Consider the following 21,667-nt stretch of genomic DNA (forward strand, 5'->3'; position numbering starts at 1 on the left):
CAATGCTGTGAACTCTCAGGACCTGAAGAAACTACTTTTATTAGTTAGCCAGCCTATTAGCATAACATTGCATTTTTGTATGATTACAATTCACATTATATAATACATTAAACAACAAATTAAAGCTTTCATGCGGGGCATTTAAAGCGCTCTTGGGGGCCCGCGAGTGGCCACAGGCACTTGGCTCACTTAAAGGGATAGTTCACCCAAAAATGAAAATTCACTCATTATCCACTCACCACTATGCTGATGAAAGGGGTGGGTGAAGGTTCTGAGACCATAAAAAAAACTTTCTTTAGTCCAGCTCTATCTTTCTTTATTACTTCTTTAATACATTTTTTGCTTCCCCAGTATATCTTTTTTTGGGCTGGACTTCTTAACTTCTTAACTGTGTCTTTATTCACTGTCTCAAATTTGAATGAAAAATTCCATCCACATCTGTGAGCAGATTATATTATTGGTAATACAACTAGAATGACTGCCCTGTGGTTGAATGCCTCCACCAACCAGTTTCAGTCTACATTCCTTTATTCCCCCCCGTGACCTTTGGCCAGTGAAATCTAATCAGTTCATCTTTGAGTTGAAACGATAACTGGTCAAAATTTGATTTTCCTGCTGGCAGACTTGAGATATAACATATCAAAGGTTACATGAACTCCTAGAAAACCTCCATAAACATAAATCTGCTGATCAATATCTCAAATGACTTCATGCTGTGGTTCCCGGAGCGAGATAACTGCGGTGTGCTTGAAACAGAAAAACGTATCCGTCGTAAAAAATGTCTGACACTGTAACCAGGGGAATCTGCATTATGATAATGTTAGGATACCATGACACTCTGATATATGACTTGTATTGGGTGTGGTGGACCTGCTGGGTTTTTACAACGTTCTCTGGGTGTCAAATCTAGTTTCTCCATGAGATAAAATATAACAGAAACCACGACACACATTGATAAAACAGTTTTATTTCATGTTAAATAAGCAGGAAACATGAAAGGTATTACAAAAATCGCACAAACATGCGTCATCAGTATTTACTCCTTGTGAACCACAATGGATCAGAAAGCCGTCGTATAAATTATTTTATAGAGATTAAATGTCAATTCATTATTGCTATTTATCTATAATGTACATAATCAACTGCACACTGAAAATACTGGGAGGTAAAATTGTCAAGACACAAAAACATTCCACAGATTTGATTTTGGAAAGAGCATTTATATCTATAGTTAAATATAAAAAAATACTTTTACGAACAAGGGATTATTTTTTTCTAAAAAAATAATTAAAACATTAAACTCTTTTTTAAAAAGGGAAGTCACTTCCTGATTGTGCGGTTCTACTGTCAGTTTGTTACATTGCAAAAGGAAGATCTTTGTTCTTTTCCAAGCGTTATTGTTAGTGTGTGTGTGTCTACAACTGGGCTTCTCTGATGATAGTAGGTGTGGTCAGGCTCACATCCCGGCAGTCGGTGGGACCCTATTCATCAAAGAAGAATCGTTAATTCATTCCTATTCCTAATGTCACAAAAGTTGAAAGATTCTGTGGAAAATACATGTCATTTGAAGGAAAGAGCAGAAGATTGAACCAAAAATAATTAAGTATTTTTAGCTTAAGTGTGATAGTAGCACATGAATGCTTGTGTACTTTTCATTGACTTTTTCTGCATTTTATCCAGTTCTTGATGAAGATGGTGCAACATGTAACTGAACATGAGTGGGGGAGAAGCCAAAATACTCTATTACAAGTCCAAGTCCTGCATTTCAAAAGACATTATTAGCTTTAAAAACGTATTCAACTTATTCAGCAGAAAAATGGCACATATAACTGACATTATTATATGACATTACATATTATATATACACATTATATATTATATGACATAATTAGACTAATACTCATGCATCAATATTAGTATTTTATTGTTAGTTGAGGTGGATATAACAACAGTTGTTATTCCGGTGGGTCCCAACCTTGGGGTTATGCCCCCACCAGGGGTCGCTATGTAAATATGAGGGGGCATGAGATGATTGGTGGGAGAAGAAATAAGCAAAAACAAAGTTCTGCTCTAAAAATGTAGAATTGCTTTTTGGACTTTTCTGTAATCTTTGCTTTTGGTGAAATAATGGAAAAGATTTCCACTTTAACATGATTCAAATGTATATCAGGGATTAGAGAGGAAGGCATTTCAATCCCCTTTATAGTCTGTACATATGGCAGATATGACAATAAAGTTGACTTTCACAAATGAAACTAGTGGAACAACTAACAAACACTGTTTTAGTGAGGGGTCAGAGGTCAAAAGGGTGTGATCTCTGACAAGGCATATTTATTTATTGACTGTAAAATCTTAATCTGGAAAGTAACTAGTAACTATAGTCTTAATGTTTCTCTCTGAAATGTTGTAGAGTAGAAGTATAAAGAAGTACAAAAAATGGAAATACTCAAAGTACAAGTACTTGAAACTGTCGGATTCGAATAAAGCTGACGTTTTAAAAAAAACTATCTGTAAATCAATAAAGATCTACAAGGTCTATGCAGGAATAAAAAGCTTTATAGGGGGACTTCACAATCAGTTAAATCCTCATAGTAAAACACTTTTTCTTATCACGTTCCTGGTAAAAGCAGCATCAGGTACATGTGCTGATTCATATTATTGAGCGTGAGACAGACAGAACAGGCAGGTGGAGGGAGGGGGGGGGGGGTGTGGTGGATAATCAACATAGCTGTGCTCCTACCTTTGTGCGGCTGCCTTGTTGAGCAATGATTTGAAGATGATGATTGTTTAGTTTTTTTGTAGGAAGCAGAAAGGTTTATTGATCAGGCTTGAGAGGGAGGAGCCTGCTGCTGGGAGATTAGTGTCGTGGCTCCGTAGTCTTGTTCCGACATCTGACCCTCCTCCTCCTAAAACAACAGCTACTCATCACTTATCATTCAGGGTTCATGGGGGTGTGTCTCCAGTCTGGGGTGAAGTTCAACACAATCTGATCTAACAGGCAACTTTTGTGAATCAAATGATTTCCCTCTTTTAGGTTTGTTTCCATTATCCTCTTTGTTTTGAAGAGTGACACGATGAGATTGATACCACTCTCCTGTTTGTCCATTAAATCCAATTCTACCGTAAAATAGCGGCTTCACAAATTAGTGTGAAGGTTCCCTGACTTGAAACAGGGAGTTTAAATAGCCAGAATCAGCTCCAGCAGGTTCAAGAGGAAAGCTGAACTGTAGATCAGTTAAAAACAACTTAGAAGTTATAAGAAAAACTGTGTTTATCTCCAACATTCAGCTAAGAAACATGAATAATCCTAAAATATGAAGAATTTTAAATAGAGTTTGGTGTATTTGTCACAGTGGCAGCTCCTCTGGTTCAGGAAGCCGGGGATCATGGGTAATATCCACTGTGTTTCAGTTTCATTCTAACAGAGACAAGCCGTTTCCCGTCTTTAATCTAAGTTAATCCTCTCCTGGCTCTAGCCTCCTATTTAATGGACAGATAAGAGAGCGTTATAGATCTTCTCCTCCATTTCATGCTCCATGTGTAGGATTTGACTGATTTCCTGACACCCCTCAGCACTAACTTCACCACAGAGCTTGGAGACTCACAATGTCACAAATCCTGTCACCTCCTTCAGGCAGAGCTGCTTCAAACAATTTATTTTATTGTACCGTTCTTTCTCAGAGCAGTGGTTCCAATCTGTCGGTAAATTATTTCCCTGCTCGTGAAATTACTTCGGCAGGTGAGTGGCAGCGCCTGAGGAAGATGACAGCGGCGGACACGCAGCAAGAGGCAGTGCAGCAGTGCTCAACAATACGCAGACCAGCTAAACACAGCAGCAAAACCACTGACACAACAGGGAGCACGGAGTGTGTTATTATAGAGCAGCACAAGATGCGACCTTAACCCCATTCTTTCCATGCTTTTCCTACTGGGACATTCCCACAGACAATACGAAACCAACACCGATATTCATCTACAGAATCTTTGCTCAGTAAAAACACAAAGCCAGACACGTTTAATGGTTTGTTTTTAACACTTACTGCTGCTCTGGCCAAGATGTTTGCCCTTTGCCTCCGCAGGTCAGACTTGATAAAACCTGCAGAGGAATAAACAGAGAACGGGTAAAGTTTGAATGAGGCAGTAATGTAACTCCTGCATTAGAAAGACAGAGGAGAATAGAATAGTATTTATGTTCCACTTTAATGCTGTAAATAAACATTAAATGCACATAAGGTAATAACGGGGACAGGAGTACATGGCTCTTGCACATCCTAACCTCCTAACAGTGGCTCTTTGAGAGTGTAATAGATCTTGGTAAACATTTCCCAGCGACTGTGTGGTAACAGATACAAATTGAAATGATGAAACACAGTATGTGCAACTCAGATTAACTTGAAACTTTGCATTGTGCAATGACAGAAACAGCTGCAATTTAAGAAGCACACTTAAAGTTCCACTGAAAGAGAATCCGAGCCTGAGCGACTTATCTGTTGCCTGAAGAAAAAAATCAGCTGATGGGAGCTTTTCACATATATATTAGTGTTAATGTTGCTGATATGTGCAGATATGGAAACTTCTTATTTTCTGGAATAAAGAAGCCAGAAAATATGCACATGATTATGTGTTTAATTATATATATATATATTTGTTTTTGTTTTATTATTAACGCAAGTTCTATATATTTGGTTGTATCCTACAGCAATTTTTTGTCATATATTCAGTATCGACATCCGCCTAAAAATCTGTGAGGCTCCAAAGAAAATAATTCACAAGAAACTATAACCTTTGTAACTGAATAAATATTTGTATATATTCAATTATATTATTGAATATAATAAAGACACAATATGTAGGTCAACTTGATTTCACCTTGATGCAGCTCAGCAGCTCCATATGATTTGTGATGTTTTTTTAATTACAGCAGGGCCTGGTGATGAGTGTCCTCTCATTTGTCTAAAAGCTGACTAAGTTACAAAACACAGTAACTCACTGTGTTGACCTTTGTGAGCTGAAAGTGAGCGGTTTCTTAAAAGTTAAGTGCTTCAGTGGCTAATACATGTTTAAAAAGTTATTCATTGCTCATAAAAGCCTCAATGGGCCGTGCAAAGTGGCTTCGTGTTGACTGAGGCATGAAGTCTGTAACACCTGAAGTGTCAGTCGTGCAGTGCAGCGTTTCTTACTGTAGGTTCATTTCCATCTCAGTGATGCTTCCAAGTTTCCATTACTCAGTCAATGAACAACAAAATGTTTACTGCTCCCCCCTCCAAAGTGTTTTTTTTCTAGAAACTTTGGCTTGGAGTCTCGTTAATGAAAAACATTCACTTTTGAGTGAGAGGGACGGAGAGTGGAACAAGGAAATGCCTGCGGTTACACACTCGTGTCCCAAAACCAGTCGAAAACAGCACAGCTGAGTCTTGACCGGCGAGTCTTTAAAAGGCGATCAAAGAACTTCTGAGATCTCCAAAGCTCGAGCGGATGCTTAAGAACCAAATGTCTTTGCTGTGATGTATGAGCTGGGAAAAAACTATTTGTCAAGTATATGTAAATGTCTGAATCACCACATTCAGCTCTGTAGAGTCGCTCAGGTTTCACAGTAACTATCATCTACATTTTAAGAAATTAAACATTTTCCCACGGGAACATGAGTAAACATCCGAAAAAGGAAACAGTCACAGACACAGACGTTTCTTGTGCTTTGCTGTATGTGACCTGAGACCTTATGACTCTATATACAGAAAGATCTTACCTGTCAATATTGTGCCGATCAGAAGAAAGACGCAGAGGAAGATGTTGCCTGCCAACGTGCCAAAGGCATCGATGATCTTTCCCTGGCAGATGGTGAATATGATGCCAAACACCTGCAGATGCAGAGCATGCGATAGTTAAACCAACATGTTTTCTGAGGGCTGCTCACACGCAGATTGCACATTTGTCCTGCAGAGCTCTTACTTGCTCACACATGGGTTTCAACTCAGCTTTTTTCCTTCGCGGTAAATTGCAGCATTTGCAAGTTACATATTTAGTGAGTATTTCCCTGGTGCAGCCACACAAACACAACTATGAACTATGGATGTTGCCGTGGTAATCAACATCCAAATCACTATTCAAATGCTGCTTCTTCTTCTGTTATTATGAAAATCGTCTGGGGACTGTTTGGTTTGTGTGTGTGTGGCTGCTTCCTCTGCAGGTATTTGAGGTGGGCGTGGCAGAGGGTTATCAGTCAGGTAATTGAGCTGATCAGCAGCTCTGGTACTTAGTCCTGTTTACTTCCAATCTGTGTGAGGCAGGAAGCGATAAAAAAATATGTTTCCTGTCGCAAGGCAAACTGCAGCGCGGCGTCGCACGGAGTTCAACTTTGACCCACAGCATTCACTTTGCATTTGTGTTTGTGTGAGGGTGCCCTAAGGCTGGAGCTCTGTTCTGGCTAACTCTCCTCAGGTGATTGGTTTGTTTCTGCACCTTACAACATTGCACATATACATCAGTCATGCACCCACCTACACTGCTGACATTACTAACTAACTTCTTCCTTATATTTTAAAGATATATTTGTGGAATATCCTGGTTTGTGTGCGTCTCCCTCTTTTGTTATGGATGTACAGCCCAGTTTGTGATCTAATATACTGTATAGACATTAAAACAAAAATCCCAATAGCCCATGAAGTAGGATAAGGACTTTCTTAATCTTAGTGATAGTGTCACAGATTTAATCTAATGTTTCGCATTGACACTGGGACAATGACATGTGACCATGTGACAGGAAACAGTGTTATCACAAAACACTGTTAGCCGATCTTGACGCGACCTGCAAGAAAACCACTTATCTAATCTACTGTTATTGCTTTTCCTGAAAAAATGCTGTTGAGGATGATCCTGTCAGTCACTGAGACGTACCTGTGCTGAACAGTTGAGGAGTCCAGAGGAGGTTCCCTCTGACTCTGGGTACGTCAGCTCGACAGCGAACTCAAAGCCCAGCGGCAGGTAGCCTGTCATGAAGAACCTGGACACACACACGCACACGTTATTTATGTTGGTGTTTTTTTGGCCATAACAGCTCAGTATTCAGCTATTACCCCATAAACACAAGGTACTAATTTAAGCTAAATGTCAACATTACAGCCTCTATTTCTTATTTTGCATTATTATTATTATTATTATTAATTATGGGCCACATGCTCAGTACAGTGATGGGTGTTGTCTTGGCCTCTCCCTGTTCGTCACACCTCACCATAGGATGCAAACTTTGTATCGACTGTCAGCGGCCTCCCAGTATCTAAGACTGAAGCGTTTGTCATTAGTGACGTTAAACAGGAATCTCCATTAACAAAACAAGCTTTCTGTTTGACAGGAATATGGAATGTTGCCTGACAAATACTTGTGAGCACGCTGGAGTATTATGTAGGTGTGCCTTCGCAGAAAAGGGTGAGTCCAATCTGGGAGAGTGCGACTGAAGAGGTGTTTTTATGATTTCAAAACAGCCACATAGTCACTGATGGTGATTAGATATGCTTTTAATCCCATGACACAGGAGAATCATTGGAGTAGACTGGATCATTCCACCCTGTAGATTTTGACTGTTATCTTATCCAATTCACGTAGCCTTTAATTTCATGCACTGTACCTACATACTTGTAATCTGATAACCATCTAGAACACCACTTCACTTTCTAAACTACAGGCTGTACATAAAGAAGGACGACACGTCTCAATTTACTCCCACTGTCAAGTAATGAAGCCAGAACATCCCGGATATTGTCGCCATCTTGCGCATTTGGAGCCAGAGTCTGTGCAGTTGGATGGAGTTGGTCTCCCTCCGTACGTTTCTTCTCTTCCCTCAAAACACGAGCTAGTATTACCTTGACCCTTTGTATCTTGACTTTCAATACTGGGTCAGTACAAAGGCAAATGTTTTCCTAACATCCTACAGTGCATATGTAAAAACATAGAAGCCAAAGTTGACCGTTAAATAAACACAATGTAAATCATTGCTGCAAATGTCAACAGGAATATTGCACCTGGGGATATTAACATAACAAACTTCACAGTATGAAGTAAGATTCAATAGAGAATGATCGCAGGTTTCCATCAATGACCCAGATTTATTCACCTACTCTGGACGAGACCCTCTCTGAAGAATGTGCAAATAGTTAAGAGCTTCAAACCTATTATAATCTGTATGTTGCTGATTTGGTTGCAAACACTATATATTCCTACGAAACTATAATTTCAGTTTTATGTCCTTTGACTGAAATGTCATACATGAAGTGTATTTTGAATTAGGCATCTCACAAATGTGCAAAAAACTAAAATAAATAAGTAGTTCATTAGATGACATGACTTCTATCCAAAGAAGAAAGAAGGAATGGACGTCAGAATACCCGAGAGTTCCAGCTGTGATGAAGACCACCCAGAGGTGTCCCAGACTGAGTGTAGCTGCGTAGATGATCATCCCCACCAGAGACATGAAGTAGACTGCAAGGGTGGTCTGCCTGGAACACACAAGAGGCAATATACAACACTGAGCATAGCAATTATGATTTGAAGACAGAGGGCGCTGTAGCGGACCACAGTAATTTCTCAGGTGGTCTGAAAATGTCTAAAAGCAGATATAATATTATCAACGGTTCCCCATGTAATATTTGTCTTTGACTAAAAATTGTCAGTTGACTCATTGTCATTCTTTGCTGAGCTGGACCCAAATCAGGGTACACAAAACAAAATGTCAAGTGCTGGAATGAATAAATCTGTAATAGTGAGGAAAAAGAAGTTAGATGATACACAACTGAGGCTGAAAACATGACGGGTAACACAGGAAGGTAACGACTAAATGCTGAAGAGCGGGGACACTATGAGACACAGCGGGGAGGACACATAAGTGTGCATTGTGCAGGTGATCAAGGAAGCAGGAAACAAGAGGAAGTGACGTGTTTTCAAAATAAAACAGGAAATGAAACAAAACCCAGGCATAGACACACACACACACAAGGAGGGGTGGAAATTAAACACAGAATACAAATCCAAAAAACACACTATTTAAAATAAAAAATGCTTTTGCTGCTGTTTTATGAGGTTGAAAACTAATTTAATGTATTTCTATATGTTTGCAGGGAGACATACTCTCATACAGTTAGAAAGAAATAAAGTCCACGATGATATTATTCATTATATATATATTATTTATTATAAGTGGCACCTTTTTCCTTACTCCCTGTAAATCTATAATCAGCATTTAAAAAGACCTGCAAGAACTATGTGAGATTTAAATGTGTGAATGTGTCTCTGCATGTAAGCAACAAACACGACCGCATTCCCTGATTTGCAGGACAAAAGTCTGGTAAATAAGAGAGAGGGGGTTGAATGAAGCCCCAGCTCCACAGGGTGGACACTGCTGTTGCTACACTGCCAGAGGGCGCATGCGGCTGAGGGGTCACTGTTAGAGCGGCGTGTTGCAGCTGGATAAACACACACAGAGTCAACACATGAAAACTAAAGATCTGTGGTGAGATGAGGAGGTGAACGGCCATAAACAGGTGAGAAGAGAGATTGTGTCGTCGCTTAATGATGAATGAAGAAAAACATGGGGTCATACACGCGCGCACCGTTTCTTTCCTCTGTCGACATTCGCCTTACTTGTAGGTTTTAGTCTTGTCCAACCAGATGCCGCAGATCAGAGAGCCGACCATCCCTGCAATGACAATGGTGAGGCCGATCCTCCCAGCATTCACCTCTTCTCCCTGAAAGGTTGAGGAAGAGAGAACAGAAAGACCAGTGACCCCATGACCTCACATACCAAGTAAAGGCACAGCAGCTTCAGATAAATCCATTTTCACACAAAAGGAGCAGAGGTGGGAATTTTAACGAGTTTCTATCACATCAATGATTCCTCCACACACCCTGTCAATGGACGGTCAAATAAGATGAAAAGCTTCTGAAGGAAACACTATTCTATAACATTATATTACATTATATACGTATTTATACACATATCTTAGAGCTTATATAGTCTGATTAGTATGACTATGAATACAACCACTGAAACTCAAGAGGAAATAAGCTCTTTGAATCAGCGTTAAATCTTACGACCACAGTGCAGTTTATCCATTTCATGTTACATTAAAATGCACTTCTACTGAAAAGCCTTTACTTATTTTATCCGTGTTGTTTGTTAACTTTGATTACTTTATCTTATCATTTCATTTATACTGGTAATCTTCTTTTTTTATTCTAAATATCAAGGCAGATCCAGATTTTCAGGTCCTGAAATGACAAATTATAGGATGTGCAAAAAAGGTTTGGGGCAGTGTGATTGACCGGAGGTGAATACACAGTGAGGAAATTAAACCAAAAACTGTTGTGTGTACTTACAGGGTAATGCTCGATGATCATGCGGTTGAGCAGGGTGCCAACAGCATAGAAACATCCTACGTTCAGACCTGTAGGTTTGGAAACAACTGTCAGTATGGCACTGCACACGACAAACCACAGGACAGAAATATCTTTCAGGAAACCTGTCACGGAAGTTCCGAGATGACTTCCTCCGCCAAATGGTGAAATATAACAACATGAACAGTGGAAAGATTTGGTCTTCCCTTGTGTCTGATGGACCAAATCACACTCGTTTCCAAAACACAGCCGTCCCAATACAAGGATTTCTATAAAAGGCCAACAGCACTTCACGTTTTTTAAATTCGTTAACTCAGACGTAAAGAAACTAAACCTTGATTACACACTAAAAAGATCATTGACATATATTTCTATAATCATATAGAGAATAAATTGAGTAAAAATGTAAAAATAACCAGTATAACACATTTTTGTGTTGTACTGCAGTCTGCAGTGCACAGTGGGACAACCCCAGGTAAATGTCAGACTCAACATTGTTAACTGAAAGCTCACATACAGGAAGTCAAAAAGTCCAGGGACACGTACTAATAATAGTCACGTGAATTGTGTCACGTGAACGACACAGTCGGGTCAAAGGAGGTTAAAGTACTTGACAGACTGCATAGAAGGTAACAACACAGTTGCAAATAAATGTGCGGTTTAAGAGCATGTTTTCTGAGGGAACATGCTCTGAAACTCTCCTAAGGATAGGTAGGATAAGGAAGGTATTGGTAAATGAGGCCTTAAGTTCATATCCCATCATAAACTGTCTTTACCTTTGGGCCACATCGATCAAACCCATTTGTTAAACATTATCAGATCCATAAACAAACTTTGGACCCGAGCAGGACACACTCGCTGTCATATCTTTTGGCTCTAGAATAATTGATGAAATTCTGTTTGGTGCACCGATACGAGGTTTAAAAGTCTTGTTAAACTTTAAAAGAGAGGGTTGCTGGTTTTTTCTACTGGAGGTTTACATGTATAAATAAAACCATTATCCAGGAAAGTCACTGACTGACTTGGTGCATGATTACTGTGAGAGATAATACCAATCATATAACTAAAAACCAAAGTCTCCACTTACCATTGTAAGGGAAGTGTAACATTTTGATCATGCACAATGTAATCATGTTAATTTCCCCTTTGATTGGTCATGATTGAATCTCAGACGATGTGACCTTGATCATGCTGTATCCTGTACAACTGAATGAACCTTGGCCTGATTGCCTAAACTAAGGCCTTGTTGTCTTGATGTCATCAGAAGATCCTGACCTTTGGCTTAGAAACCCTAACCCTCAACCAGAGGGGGAGGAAGAAGCCAAATGTAAAAAGAGAAAGAACAGCTTCCCATCGGGTTGCATATTACAAACCAACCTTTGTCTTGTGCACCATGCTCTGAGCATTAAAGTGTGACAATACTGGAAGAGATTTGTGTCTCGCTCCTCGTTGTCAGAGTGGGATTGCAGAATCGCCCCCGACACCATCTTTAAGAAATATTTATGTGATGTGCATTTTGACTTTTTAGTTTGGTCTATGTCCTATTTGCTAATAGTGAGGAGGCTGGGTTCATGAACTATACTGCAGCCAGTCACAAGGGGGCGATCGAGATGCTTTAGCTTCATGTCGTCCATCGTTATAAACAGTCTATGCTTTAAACTAACAACTGTTACTGTCGCGAGCGGTGATGACCGACCGTAAGTGATGATGAGGAGGATGAAGGGCCTGTTGCGCAGCAGCCTGAGGATGGAGGCAGTGTAGGAGTACTGCTCCGGTGGGATGCTACGAGCTGTGGCCTGGGCCTGAGTCGGGGGGAGTTCAGGACGTTCCTGGAAGACTGGACATAAGGAGAGGAACAAAATAATTATCACACACGGATAAAAAGCAGCGGCAAACTCTTCTACACACAAATATACATTCACGTATCAGTCTGCTTGCATTGAATGATTCTGGTGACTTCTTATACCTCGTTGAGCTCTTCAGTTATTGCACAAGTTCATCATTACATCAAACCCACAGAGCTGTGATTGTAATTATAGTCAACAATGCACTTTCTTTACAAAGAAACAAAAACATTAAATGCTGAAATACAAGAGTTGTATGCAATGACTTCTAAGATGTTGTTATCAAACCCTTATAACCAGGAAATGTAATTTTATATTTAACTTACTTATACGTAAAAATAACTGGACAAAAAAACCCACAAATACAACCAAATAAATAGAACGTAAACCAAGCAAGCTGAAAAAAAGAATATTACTGTACGTGATATTGTCAAAAAACGAATAAGGCTGGAAACATTGAGAGTATTGTGATTTAAGAGGCTGAATCAACAGTCACAGTTTACACAAGCAGACAGGCCTGCAAACCTCTGAAATGTCGAACAGATGCATGTGCCACTGTACATGTGAGGCGTCTATGTTTAGCGTAAAGCACTGCTCTGCAACAAGACGCACTCGTAAACATTCTGACACCATGCACGTCTGAAGGACAAACGGCCAGTCACTGTCCCCTTCAGTGACCCGTTTCTTTCTCCTGGTTGAAAGGGTTCGTCCTCAGGCCGCACGGAGAAACACAGATGTCTTGTCTTTGTGGTTCTTGGGGCCGAGCCAGCCCCTTTCTCCCCGTGGTCAATCTGAACTGAGGGTTTGTGGAGAGGAACGGCCTCTCACTAATTCTACAAAACGAACCTGCTCTTTGATACGGCCGCTCTAAAAGTGCAGGCTCAGTAATTTCCACAGAATCCCAGCTGCATTTTACTGCATGAGAGGTCACTGTCATGTTCTTCCTTCCATCCCAGTTAACATTAGGGGAGAGGCGGGGTTCACCCTGAGCAGGTCAGTAGTGTATGACAGGGGCCGACATGTAGAGACAAGCATCCATTCTTGCAAACATTCACGCCTACGGGCAATAACCAGTCCAATAACCTGCATATTTTTGGGCCGACGGAGGAAGCCGGCGTACCTGGAGAAACTCACGCAAACACGGGGAGAACATGCAAACTCCACACGGAAAAACCTCGGCTGGCAGTCAGGTTTCCGACCCTTGAAGGGATAGTTCACCCAAAAAGGAAAATGCACTCATTATCTACTCGCCACTATACCGATGGTGAGCTGGCTGAAGTGTTTGAGAAGCGAGGAAGTGAGAAAGACTTTTGGAGTTTCAGGGGGTAAACAGTGTTGCAGCCAAATTTAAAGTCAAAAGTCAAAATGAACTTGTCAGTGTGAACTTGGTGAATATGACCTCATTTCTAGTCCAATTTGAATGTTGCGGCCTACGAACACTTGGATGACACCACAAGTATTATTACTTTTTTCTTTTCTCTTCTGTTTTGTCCTCACAGACATATGTAAAGTGTCCTTGGGTCCAGTGAAAGGCACTTTATAAATGCAAGCCATTATTATTATTATTAGGAGCATTTTATGTTTTTTTTCTGTAGATGTTTACGTTTGAAGAAGAAGTCACAATTGACTTCAATTGTTTTGGATTTGGCTGCAACGCTGTTTACCCCTGAAACTTCTGAGAAGTGTTTTGCAGACTCAAACACTTCACCCACCCCTCCATCGGCATAGTGGTGACGAGATAATGAGGGAATCTTCATTTTTCAGTGAACCATCCCTTTAATGTGGTGAGGCGATAATTGCAAACCACTGCACCGCCCCCCATTCAAGGTCCTTCAAAGGGAAAGCAAAGTTTTAGCTAGTTTTATTTTAAAAACTTGTTTGTGCATGCATATTTTCCCTAAACGCCCGGGGATTCTTCTCATTCACTCAACCAAATCCACTCCTCGTGTCCTCATGCAGACTGTCTCTGTGTCTTTCAGAGGACCGCAGCAGCCAAAACGTCTTCTCTCACCTCTCTTTAAACACAGTTCATGCAAATCTGTGAATCCTGGGACTCAGTCCGCCCTGCTGACAGGTTCACAGGCCTGCTGCGGGGCTACAGATGGCCCGGCCAGCAGGACAACCCTCACACATCTCGCATGCATGTGCGAGGGTTGTTCGGTGTGTGCGAGTGTATGCGTCACATCATGAAACTACTGCGGCCAGCTGGTGGGAATCTTTCTCGCTGGAGTAAGCGATAGCAGCACGAATCACACGACTTTATACCGTCAACACAACAGCGACAGTTAATGCAGCCTGAATGTGTTGCATGGTCCTACTATGGAATGCCTTCACAAACATGCTTTTGTGTTTCTGGAAGCCGACGAGCGCCTCCATCCTTCACCCTCCAGCCCCCCCCCCCCCCCCCCCCCCCCCAACATTACAGGACAACAGCTTTTTCATACGCGTCGTTCCTGTCTGACAACTGCTCTGTCCAGTGTTCTCTATAGTTAACAACAAGGTTCTCTATCTACTGAATTATCCTTAATTATTCATCTGCCTCGTCCCTATTTAACATAACACACAAATCTTTGCTTGAGCTTTAAAATATACAGAAACTGATTTAATTGCAACATGTGAGCTATTACATGTGCAATTAAAAGTATAAATTCTAAGATATTCTGTTTAAAAAAGGAGGTTAAGACTATTGGAGTCAAATTGCATAAGGAGCAGATACAAGGCAACTCAGCATTTTCTTTTTGACAGCTCATCACTCATTTCTCATGCCGTGTAAGACCACTTCCTTCTTTCAGAAAGTCCTTCTGTTACTATAGTTTCTCTATTTTTCTTAATGTATCTATAAGCAGCATTTAATTTACAAACCTATACTGTTGATTGTAGTGTGCTGGAGCGCTCCTGTACATTTGTGCTCGTTCCAGGGACACTTCTCCTGACCTCACTTCTACCACAATAGTTTCTTTTTTCTGCCTCCCCCTCAGGAAGGGTTCTGTGTTGGTGCCAGCGTGGTCAGCACTTTTCTTATCCACTGCTAAGCACTTTTCTATCGTGCTTCTTGTCAGAGTGTAGGTCTGCTATTAAATCATCTAAAAATCATTAGGTCGATAATGTTTAGATGATGGTTGCAGATGGAGAAATCTCATTGGCCTGGTAGAAAAATAAAGGCATCAAAAAGTCTGAGCGTAATGAGAGAAAGCTCAGTGAGGTGATGAGGTCTTTGATTTCATTCATTTGTCTCAGTTGATTCGTTTTAAGAAAAAATTACCAATAAATGATCAGGTATCAGCTTCTCAAATGGGAATATTTGCTAGTTTTTTTTCAGTTTTCTATGAAAACTCAGTATCAAACTTCTATTTTGACTGGTGGTCCAACTAAACTACGAAAATATACAATAAGTATGACAAAAAGTACAAAATAAAGATATGAATAAGTAAAATTGGGCTTTAATAAGAGGTATATTGTGACAACAAAACTGTCTGACATATTGATAATAAAAACAATTGCCAGTTGCAGCTATACAGACCTTAAATGATGGCTGCCTCATGTTAAGTTTTCTGTCTTTATTGACAAATATAAAATAGAGGTAAAACAACTAGGTTCTTAAATCTAGACAAATGACCCTCCACTAGACAAGACACAGAGAATGGAGGACCCAAGGTATTTCAGTGGTGCAAACCTCGAACAAATGTGCTATTAATCCAATCATGCATATATAATATAATAATATATATATAATGAACATGTTTCCTGGGGGCCCCTTGGGGGGGTCATCTTACCGAAGACAACCAGGATGAAGAGTAAGGTCGCCACTCCTGCTGTGATGTAGAACATGACGCTGATGTGGTGAGCCAGCTCGTCCATGTCTTCCACATTAGGCACCAGGATGGGAGGCATCAGGAACCCGATGGCGATGCCCAGCTGTGAGACGAGGAATGCACACAGCACAAATTAGAGAAAGAGAGGTCTTTTGTATATAACACTCATGAAGTTGAAAAGTTTTTGCCAAAGAGTCAAATGGACTTCGATAACCACGTTATCATATTTCTACAAATTTAGCTTGCTATATAAATATATTTTAAAAGCAACATTGTAATGTGACTAATCTAACACACAATTGAAATACTGGGACTCAATATCTTCACATTTAAACCCACCAAGTATGACTAGAAGTATTCAGGAAACAGTTAACTTAATTCTCAGGCCTCTCACACTGAGACACTAGAAGACCTATGTGACTCTGGCATTTAGTGCTGCGCTGCCTAATCTACATGCAGCTATCAGACAGTTCATACAACTCTATGAGTCTCTTGCTGTGGGAGAACAAATTAAATGATTAATTAGATATTCAGACAGACCTGGTTTCCCAGAACTCCTATGGAACAGGCAGTGGAGACCTCTTTCTCTCCGAACCACACCGAGGCGAGGTAAGAGGGAATACCAAGCACAAACACAGTGGCTACTGAGCACACAAACTGGCCAAAGAAGGTGACTGGGAACAGATGGGGACTTGCACTACCAATTTTGATCCATGCACCAATGCAGTTGAAGGCTGAACCAACGAGGACGACATCCCGGATGCCCCTGTGCTCCAGAAGCCACAGGACGGGCACAATGAGAGGGATATATGTGAGTAGATATATCATAGACAGCCAGTCGATGGCCAGAGAGTCTATGTTGTAAAAGCGCATGAAAATGTTGCTGATGATGCCGTACTGGAGCCACATGAAGGCGTTGCTGGCCGAGACGGCGCTGAAGAGAAATAGCATGACCCAGCGGCGGTGGTACAGTTTGGTCTCGGGCTTCGGGACCAGCTGCACGTGGTCACCTCGTAAGCCCGCAACGCCGTCCAGCTGGGAGCCCATGGAGATTGGTCTACCCAGAGGTCCCGGGCTCCACTGCAGCGAAGAGAGGCCTGGAGCGGGCTCCTTTGCGGCCTTGGACCTCAGCCACTCTTCACCACCGAGTTCAGAATTTGCACGGTTGCCTTTCAAAGTATTGTTTCGTGGCATCGCGACTGTCCCAGAGCGGGGGGGCCCCCCTCCTAGAACGTGAGAGGTGAGAGATGCCGGAGCTTGTGTTCCTAACTGCTCGCTGTCCTGGAAGCACACTGCTCCCTGTCCATTCACTCCACATATTTGTTACCTTTAGGCCTGTCATGTGATGTTAATAAAGGAGAAAGGCCAATTCCACCCAAACCACTCCCACCTACTCGGACCCTGGATTATCTTTAGTTAACTGTCCAAGTACAAGTGACCCCCTGGAAACTGCAACACACATTTCTCTCTGCGTTGAACTTTAATTATTGTGAAAGTTAACTCGTTTGAAGCTTAATGATTCCATGTCTGTGTTATTCTTTACCTACGATTAGGTGAAGAGGCATAACAAGGAAGATTCCTTTGCTCCCAGCCCTTTGTATGGACTATGCTGTTTAAAATGTTCATCCCACCACAGACTTTTGTGGACATTTTAAAGTCTTTTGTGTTAAACATGGCTCAGACATACGTTCCCTCCTGCAGACGGGTGTGATGTGATGACATGTGCTGATGTAAAGGCTGTCTGGCCGCGGTGAGATAACCTGTGACACAAGCAGAACTGAGACCTAATCTGTCTATATGTCTCCAGGAGTTGTGTCAAACTGAGACCTAATCTGTCAGCAGGTCAGCGGTAGTGTTAAAGGAACGTTTGTACAGTGTTAAAATCCAGCCTGAAGACAAACACTTCACTAAGCATCGCCATCTGCTTTTAAGCGTCTCGACACACACACACACACACACACACACACACACACACACACACACACACACACACACACACACACACACACACACACACACACACACACACACACACACACACACACACACACACACACACACACACACACACACACACGGAGATTTGTAGGAAGTCTGTTTGTTATTTGCTGACACTGCCTCCAAAACACACACGTCGTGCATCGAGCACACAACCGCACTGAACTTCCCTGGTGCTAAGCGATGACTTTTCAGTGGCATTTCAGTTTTGATGTTGAAGTTGACTCAAGTGTTGTTTGTTCAAAAACTTGTCGCGTTACATCTGATGCTCGCGAGTTTAAATTTAATTTCCGGTGGCACGATGCAGATCGTTGCTCTCCTGTCTGCGCCATGTCAAATGTTGCTGCTGCGATTTATTTAGATGAACAGAATACAAAAGCAGCACTTCATGTATTTTTGTGTGTGGATAAACGCTAAATGATAATGTGGAGGATTTTGTGGGTTGTTGTTTCACAAGATCAGTCAGACAAATTTCAGAAGACTGTTTTTGTCTATGAGGTGACTCAACAAAAAAAATGTGCCTGCCTTCAAACTATTTGATTCCCACTCAGACTCTGAATGAGCCGCAGTGAAGACACTCGGGAGCAGCTGTGGCTCAGGAGATACGGCGGGTCGTCCACTAACCAGAGGGTCAGCTGTTCGATCTCCATCTCCCCCATTCCGAGCATATATGAATGATGTGTGATAGAGAGAGTGCTGCACATAGATGCACTGTTTAAATGTGTGTGAATGGATGAAACTTTGCCAACCTTTGATGATTTCCAATTTATTTTTGTTGGCGCTCTTAATTAATTAACACGAAATTGGGTGCTTCATTCGTCTTTCTTTTAAAATGGTCTAAATAGTTGCTTTTGTAGAATTCTTTCTATGATTCATGTTTTTTGTGTGTGGATACATTTTCCTAAAAGCTAAATGAGAGTGTAGATGATTGTGTGTATGGTTGTTTCACAATTCCACAAAAGTGTTTTCATCCTTGATGCGTCTTAACAAAAACATGTGGCTATCTTTAAACTATTTGACTCCCACTAAGATTTTGAATAAGATGCAGTGAGACCAAGTGCACTCAAAGTCAACTGTTAAGTTTTTGAACAGACTTTACAAATCTGCTCTTTGTTCATCCATCTATCGCTCACTGCATCAGCACCTGAAGACAGGGTCGTATTTTATGTAATTGTTCCTATACTTTTTTACGCATTCCCTCAGCCAGGACCAAAAGTGTGGAATGTCAGCTTTGCCAGAATCTGTCCACAGCTTCAAGACATCCAGACACATTTGTATTTGCTTTGCAGTCTTTGAACTATTATAATTGATTTACGCAAATGTGGATCTGTTTTTAGTTTACTTTTAAAAAAGTGTAACAATAGGAAAGTTGTTTTTACATGCTCAAAGAAGAGGATGCTTCAAATATGAGCCTTTAATGAAAACACACATCCATATGTTTCATGCTGATAATAAGTGTGATCACACGTGTCTATACTATATGTGTAGATATACGTTTCTCCACTGACTTTAATGCATATGACATGATAAGAGATCACGTTTAGTCTTCCTCTTATTGACTTGTTTTGTCTGTGTGGAGAGTTCATGTGATTGGAGTACAAACCCATTCATTCTCTCACCACCTCAGCAGGCAACGTTGTGCCTTGGACGCACAAGAGAAGCACTGTGGTCGCCTGGATGTGCGTAATTACGCAGACGTGCCAAATAGATGTGGGAATGTCCAAGTCACTTATGGAGTCAGTGGAGCTCATACACAGGCCTACGGATTGAATAAGTAATGAAGTAGGTGAGGACCTAACTTGACCTGCATTTACAGAGGAGAACACAGCGTTAGCCTCACAGCTCGCTTACCTGATTCCCGAAGACTCCGATGGAGCAGGCGGTGGACACCTCCTCCGAGCCGAACCACACCGACGCGATCCTCGACGGCATCCCGAGGATGAACACCTGCGCCAGGGAGCAGCAGAACTGGCCCAGGAAGGTGACGGCGAACAGGTTGGGTCTGACGCTGGCCACCTTGATCCACGTCCCGGCGCAGTTGAGCGAGGTGGCCACCAGCGCGATGACCCGGAGCCCCCGCTTGTCCAGGAGCCAGGTGACCGGGAATATGAAGGGAATGTACGTCAGCATGTAGATCATGGACATCCAGTCTATGGTGAAGGCGTCCACGTTGTAGAACTTCATGAAGATGTTGCTGATGATGCCGTACTGGATCCACTGGAAGGAGTTGGACAGAGAATAGAAGCTGAAGAGGAGCACGATCATCCAGCGCCGGCGGTACAGGCGGGTGGTCGGCGTCGCCTCATGACCGTCCTTCAGCTTGGGTTCGTCGGCGCACAGCGACGCGTCCACCGTCTCCTCCTGCCGGGCATGGTCCTCTTTGGTCTCATCCAGGTTAAGTTTAGTATCTTCATGCGCTTGTTTCTCGATCATATTAGTCGCTTCGACAAAGTTTCTACCCAAGTGCTGCGGGTCAAAGCACCGCGAAGTACAAGTGAGCGTGGCGGAGACTCGCCAGGTCTCATGGGTGATCAGTCACCACTGGGCGAAAGAGTCACGATAAGGACAACCTTAGGCTTTAGAAAACCACGTTCATCGGCTTCAGCTCACAACGTAATGTCTCAAATCTCACTCATGCTGACCTGAATGGTTAATAATCAGAGGGTGAAGTCTCTACAACATGCGGATCCACACATGGATTTCCTCTCCCCGGATTGGAGACTCTATTCTGGGCGAACCCGCGAACTCTGAAGCCCGCGCGGTTCAAATCACTTCCACTCAGAGATTCATGAAGTATGAACCAGATCTTCTCAGGGACTCTACCGAGGGGCTGACACGTGTAGAGCGGCTGCTGCGACGCTCCACCCGGATAAAAAAAAAAAAGTCTTCAAAGGAGTCGGTCATCTCAGGCTACAGGGCGGAGTTTCATCAACAGCACTATGCTGGGGTTCGAGCAGCTTTTTACAATCAAAACATCTCACTATTAAAACCAGACACATCCAGGGAACTCTGCTATTCATTAGTTCAATGTGTCTGATGATGAATTTATTAAATATTTCCTGTAGAAGAACGTTATTACAACTTTAGGCTCCAGTTTAAAACATTTCAATCAATTTCACAATCAACAGTTGTTTTCATTCTGACCTTTTAAAGGTGGCACATGTGACAAAAAGAGACATACAAGCCTTGTTCGGAGCCAAAAAGTATTCATACCCATCAAGTACAGGATATGAAGGATTCATTTTCTGCTACTGTAACTTTCATACAAGTCAACACTGCCATCTACAGGTTGAGTCAAGGAAGCACCATGGTGTTTGTTTTTCATGCCCCCTGTTATCAGCATCTGTGCAGACTTCACCCACCCACACAGAATAACACAATGTGTCGTTCACCGAAGAACAACACTGACATAAAGGCACGACAACAACAGAGAAGATTACCCAAGAGACATCACATTTCACGAATAACTCACCGCACCAAATCAGCACAGTCCACTCAGGTGATCATCCATGTGGGAATTTGTGTCACCTCATTGGGGATTCTAATATTTTGAAAGGCCCTCTTGGACCCACAACATACCATTTCTATTCATTGATTAACCGCAACATAACACACATGGAGGTTTGAGTG

At 41.7% G+C, this 21,667-nt stretch overlaps 1 protein-coding gene across 4 annotated transcripts; it reads right to left on the reverse strand.

Moving 5' to 3' along the window:
• Positions 1-951: 951 nt before the first annotated feature.
• On the reverse strand, positions 952-20,905 carry flvcr2b (FLVCR heme transporter 2b). 4 transcript variants are annotated; one of them, XR_004613253.1, is made up of 11 exons: positions 19,889-20,902; positions 16,001-16,142; positions 12,080-12,220; positions 10,366-10,433; positions 9,631-9,734; positions 8,379-8,489; positions 6,895-7,000; positions 5,747-5,858; positions 4,041-4,096; positions 2,741-2,906; positions 952-1,481 (listed from the first exon to the last, which is right to left on the reverse strand). XR_004613253.1 is itself a non-coding variant. In XM_034579730.1 (10 exons), exons 1-10 carry the CDS (start codon positions 20,468-20,470, stop codon positions 1,416-1,418), a joined length of 1,488 nt encoding a protein of 495 aa, XP_034435621.1. In that variant the 5' UTR covers positions 20,471-20,905; the 3' UTR covers positions 952-1,415. The 4 variants fall into 4 exon arrangements, 2 of the variants coding, with proteins under 2 accessions (XP_034435621.1, XP_034435620.1); XR_004613252.1 differs by lacking the exon at positions 19,889-20,902 and adding an exon at positions 16,580-17,663; XM_034579730.1 differs by lacking the exon at positions 2,741-2,906 and having other exon boundaries at positions 19,889-20,905.
• Positions 20,906-21,667: the final 762 nt, after the last annotated feature.

This window comes from Hippoglossus hippoglossus, chromosome 24, assembly GCF_009819705.1.
Source record: "Hippoglossus hippoglossus isolate fHipHip1 chromosome 24, fHipHip1.pri, whole genome shotgun sequence".
NCBI classification, from domain to species: Eukaryota; Metazoa; Chordata; class Actinopteri; order Pleuronectiformes; family Pleuronectidae; genus Hippoglossus; species Hippoglossus hippoglossus.